This window comes from Arachis duranensis, chromosome 8 (assembly GCF_000817695.3).
Source record: "Arachis duranensis cultivar V14167 chromosome 8, aradu.V14167.gnm2.J7QH, whole genome shotgun sequence".
NCBI classification, from domain to species: domain Eukaryota; kingdom Viridiplantae; phylum Streptophyta; class Magnoliopsida; order Fabales; family Fabaceae; genus Arachis; species Arachis duranensis.
The window spans coordinates 20,529,998-20,534,902 of record NC_029779.3 but is presented as its reverse complement, the minus strand read 5'-3'; the positions used below and the strand labels follow the sequence as shown (position 1 = coordinate 20,534,902).

The 4,905-nt window shown below is 47.3% G+C and overlaps 1 protein-coding gene across 1 annotated transcript; it reads left to right on the top strand.

The window, feature by feature from the left end:
- The first annotated feature begins 2,762 nt into the window (after positions 1-2,762).
- Positions 2,763-3,314, top strand: LOC107472234 (verprolin-like). The gene has a single exon (XM_016091774.1). The coding sequence runs from the start codon at positions 2,763-2,765 to the stop codon at positions 3,312-3,314; it is 552 nt and encodes a 183-aa protein (XP_015947260.1).
- Positions 3,315-4,905: the final 1,591 nt, after the last annotated feature.

Sequence of the window (4,905 nt, the reverse complement as noted above, 5' to 3'; positions counted from 1 at the left end):
GAGTTGTGAGCAGTATGGGGAGCACCCAGCATAATTTTTCTGATAAAAAAAAGGGGTGGACGCGCGCGCACGATGTACGCGCACGCATCCCTGAGCAGATGCACCATCACCCATATTCCAGAGAGTTGGGCCTCTCTTGGGCAAACCTTATGCCCTGAGCCCAATCTTACCCACGCTAACGCACACTACGTGCGTGGGCGCAGATTATGCGAACATGGAAGTTCACGCGGACGCGCACCTAGCGCGTCCGCGTCGACCCGCTGCCGCAAGTTTTTGAGCCAAGCCCCAGAGAGTTGAGCCGGCTCTGGGCCAGCTTTAAGCCTCTGGCCCAACTCAATTTGCGCGGACGCGCATCTGCCGCGTGCGTGCCCACATGCCCAGGAAGGAACAGACGCGAGCGCACGCATTGCGCTAGCGCGCCTTATCACAAATTACCAACGTACGCGCACGCGCACTTGCCGCGCGCGCGTCCCTTACATGCTGCCGCCACTCTAGGCTTTTGCCCCGAGAGTTGGGCGTGCGTCAAGCCCACTCTAAGCCTCAGGTCCAACCCCATGTACGCGTGCGCGCATTGTACGCGCACGCGCCCTTGCATAATCTGCCAACCCACGCTAGAGCGCACTGCACGCTCACGCGTGGATCTCCATTTTCCTCAATGCACGCGGACGCGCAAGGTGCGCGCTCGCGCCGATTCAAAAAAGGGGATAACCCTAATGCGCGAAGAGCACTGCGCAGTCGCGCACTCCCCATCCTCTTCTCACCATTTCCTTCTTCTTCTTCCCACCTCAGCCGCCGCTGGTGCTCCGCCGGCAGCCACCACCGGACGGCCATCCTCTCTTCCTCTCTCATCACTGCCCAACCTCTCTTTCTCTCCCTCCCTCTCACCCATCCAGTTTACCTCGGCCGCTGTAGCAACCGCCGTTGCCGTCATCACCGCGGCCGCCATCGTTTACCATCAACCCTCTCTCTCTCATCCATTCACTTTGTTCTCTCTCTCTCATCCACTCACTCTCTCCTCTTCCTTTCAGTCAAACCACCGCAGCCGCCATCTTCACCACTGCCGGTCACCACCGTCACAGCCGGCCAGTCTCTCTCACACTCATCCACCCTGCCCTGTCTCTCACATGCCGCTGTGAACACCCCTGCCCCAATTTTTTTTATTTTTGCTCTGCTCCAGGTTTCTGCTCCAACTCCTGTAAATTTGGATTCTGTTAGCTACTGTTAATTTTATGTAGTTAGTTAGAGTTGATATTTTGCATGTTAGGTTAGATAGAAATACCTGCTGTTAGGTAGCTAGGACTGGATAGAGGATTCTAGGCCTGATAAGTGCTCCGTATGTGCATATTTGCTGTTTGTTTCTTTGGGTGTGTATGCTGCTTTTTGGGGTACTATTTTGTGCAAATTGTGTTGCCTACATGCTATACCACTACTGCTGTACTTGATTGATGTTGTAATCATGCTATTTGTGCTATTTTGTTATCCAGGAACATCCAATTTTAAGCTGGAATGCTGCCCAATTTTCAAGAAAATTAGTTTCATTTTGGTCTTTATTTCAATTTTGGGCTAATTTCCGTCTCCTTTCAACTTCCCGGATTTGCATCAATCATGGTGAACATGAACCAGAACTTCTCTTTTAATTGAGCCTAAATATCACCGTATCACTAATCCACTTTTCTAACTTTCTAATTTTTTTAACCATATGACATTTACTCACATTTAACCCTCTTTAACCATTCTTTCAAAAGTATCATGATATTATTGCTTAATGAGTAAGAGTTGTTGACTTTAATGAAGATTGCATTCTTGGTTTACTTGTTCACTCATGCTTACTTGTTACCAATTCTTTTCAAAGTTCATTTCAACATCATGATTGTTTATTAGCCAATTGATATCCTGAACATGCCTTCTTTGTTACATGCTAAGTGCTTTATTGCTTATATTCCATTATATTTCTCTTTCAGGATGTCAGATAAAGGAAAGGCTATAGCCACCTCTTCCAAGAAGAGAAAACATTCTGCCCCCTCTATTCCCTCCATTTACAAGAATTATGCTAAGAATCCTTTGAATGACGAAGAAAAGGAAAATCAGTCATTACCTTCTACTGACCCAACAAAGTTCCCCAATCTCTACTGTGAGCTTTGATTTTCCAAATATCGCACAACGAAGCTAAATACTGAGAAGAAAGTGCTCCTACCCAATGATGTGAGACGGTCCATTACTGGTCGCATCCTTGAGTTGGGTATCGATTTTTTGACAGAGATTTGGGGGATATTAACATCTCTTGGGTGAAGGAATTTTATTGCAACTTCTTCCGTCCCACTTTAGATTCAGTTCAGGTGAGGGGTAGAGAGATCATGATTACTGAGACTGCCATTGGGGAGGCGTTGCAGTGCCGACATATTCCTGATGGCACTTGCGCCCATTAGCAGGCCGAGTTGGCCATACATAGCATGACTTTTGATTATGAGGTGCTTAGGCGCGTGATCGGTTTACCAGATGCTACATGGGTTATGGATGCCAACAATACCAAACCTAAGGGAATGCTGTTTGCTCACTTGACTAGAGAGGCCAAGACTTGGCAGATGATCTTTGCCCACTATGTCTTGCCTACCACTCACTTCTCTGAGATCCCTATGGAGATGCTTCTGCTGATTGGGTGTGTTATAGAGGGGAAGGATGTCTCTTTTCATCGACTTATCCGACAATGCATGTGGCGGGCGCATATTCGTGGCCTACTTCCATTTCCTACCTTGGTCACGAGTATGGCGGCCCTAGCTAAGGTCCCCTGGCTAGATGATGATGTGATACCACCACCCCCTGATGCAGATGACAGGGAGGTCACTATTCCTTGGGGTGGTTGGGTGCACGAGAAGCCCCCAGCTAGACGCCGTTCCAGGGCTAGAGCAGTAGTGGGGACAGCTGGACCATCAGCCCCTACCACAGCCCCATCTTCCTCTACAGCAGAAGCCCCCTCTTCATCGACAGTTCCTCCTGCAGCACCTGAGCCCACCTACTTACTGGTCCAGCGCCTGTTTCGGTTCTTAGAGCGCGAGAGGCGCCATGTCAGACGCCGACTGGACCGGATGGATCAGGCCCTCATCTCCCTGGGTGCTGAGTTACCTCCACTTCCCGACTCTCCGGCCTCCGATGAGCAAGATCATCAGGAGGAGGATGCGGAGGCACCGACTCAGCCGGATGCCCCTCCAGATGCCCCAGACACCACAGAGACACATCAGACCTATGCGGAGCCGGTCCCACAGCCACAGCCAGAGCCAGAGCCTACCATTGTACCTTCCACTGATCCTCCGGTTTAGCATCGAGGACAATGCTTGATCTTAAGTGTGGGGAGGGGACCGGTGAACTTTTCGGCTACTCTCCTAGTTATCTTATTTTGCATATCTTTTGTATATATTTTGATGCATTTTGAGTTTACTTTGGATACCTTTACTGCTTATTTTGGATTTTAGATATTTTGATGCTTTTGGATATTTTTAGATGTTTTGGATGATAGATTCCATACTTTTAGTTGGATTTTTCTTTATACATTTTTGCATATCTTTCTTTTTAGCTTGTGGTTGTGATTAGAAATCATACTTTGAATTGCAAAGACTTAGTCACCCTTTTTGCATAAGAAAGTGGTTTTAAGCGGAAAAGGAAAGGGTAAACTAAGGGATTTTTTGAATTTTTCAATCACAACAATGCTTAGTCAAATATTGAGATTTTTCAAGAAATTTAATTATAGGGCACCAACCCAATTGATTGAAAGGAAATTTTTGGTGAAACTTGCTTGAATTTATACTTAGTGAAGCATGTATTGAGCATAGAACACAAGCTTGTGAGATTTGAGCCTATTGATGTGGTTACATTTTATAACCACCTATTTTCCATTCTTGTGTGAAATTGTTCTCTTTCTATGATTGTGATCCTTGATTTGTTTGATTCTATATGTCCATTTATTTCTTGTATTCATGCATTTGTATGATTGAGGCCATTATTTTATTAGCCTACTGTTCATACCCTGACCGGGCTCCTCCAACTCGGCAAATTCATAAAAGGTCCGACCTCGTCCTAAGGCTCACGCCTAAAGGTCGGACCTCGGACAATAAAGCGAGGAAGGCCCATCAAAAGGAACGCAGCCCAAAACCTAAAGGCCGAAAAGGCCTAGAAAAGGCGGTTCCACAAAGATAGAGATAAAACTCCCAAAGATAAGATAAGATAAGAATATCTTATCCAGGGAAGATCACGGCCAACTACTATAAATACACTGGAGCACCCAGGTATGGCATTCATTCCACATTCTACACATATCTGCTTGGACCCATGCTAACTTAAGCATCGGAGTGTCATTGCAGGTACAACCACCAACCACTCTGCATATCAAGCTCGGGTCACTGAACCCCTACCTCGGGTCTCTCCAGACGACCGAGCTACACGTTTCAGGTAACCCTCGGAACATTGGCGCCGTTGCCGGGGACCTGGAAGTCATCCCTCTACCATGGCGGACGACCCTCACAACAATGACCGCGCTGCATCTGAACAAGAGGACGAAATTGACACCGGAGAACGACCGGACAGCCCTCTATCACCACGCACTCCAGGAGGAAACAAACAGAATCGCCCAAAGACATCACTCCCAAACAAAGATCCACAAAATTCCGAAAAAGAGAAGAGCTCGGAAATTCTAGAAGCAGTCCGGGCACAACAAAACCGACTGAAACAACTCGAAGAGGACATAAAGAAGCAGAAAGAAACTGAACAAGATCTGAGAAGGGAGACTCGAAAGCGCAGAGAATTAGAAGAAAAACTGCGGAAAATAGAGGCCAACCTGAAAGACCGGACAGAACGCGGCACCACCCCCGAAGGCAACCATGATCCCTTCACGCAAGAGATCATGAAGGAGAAGGT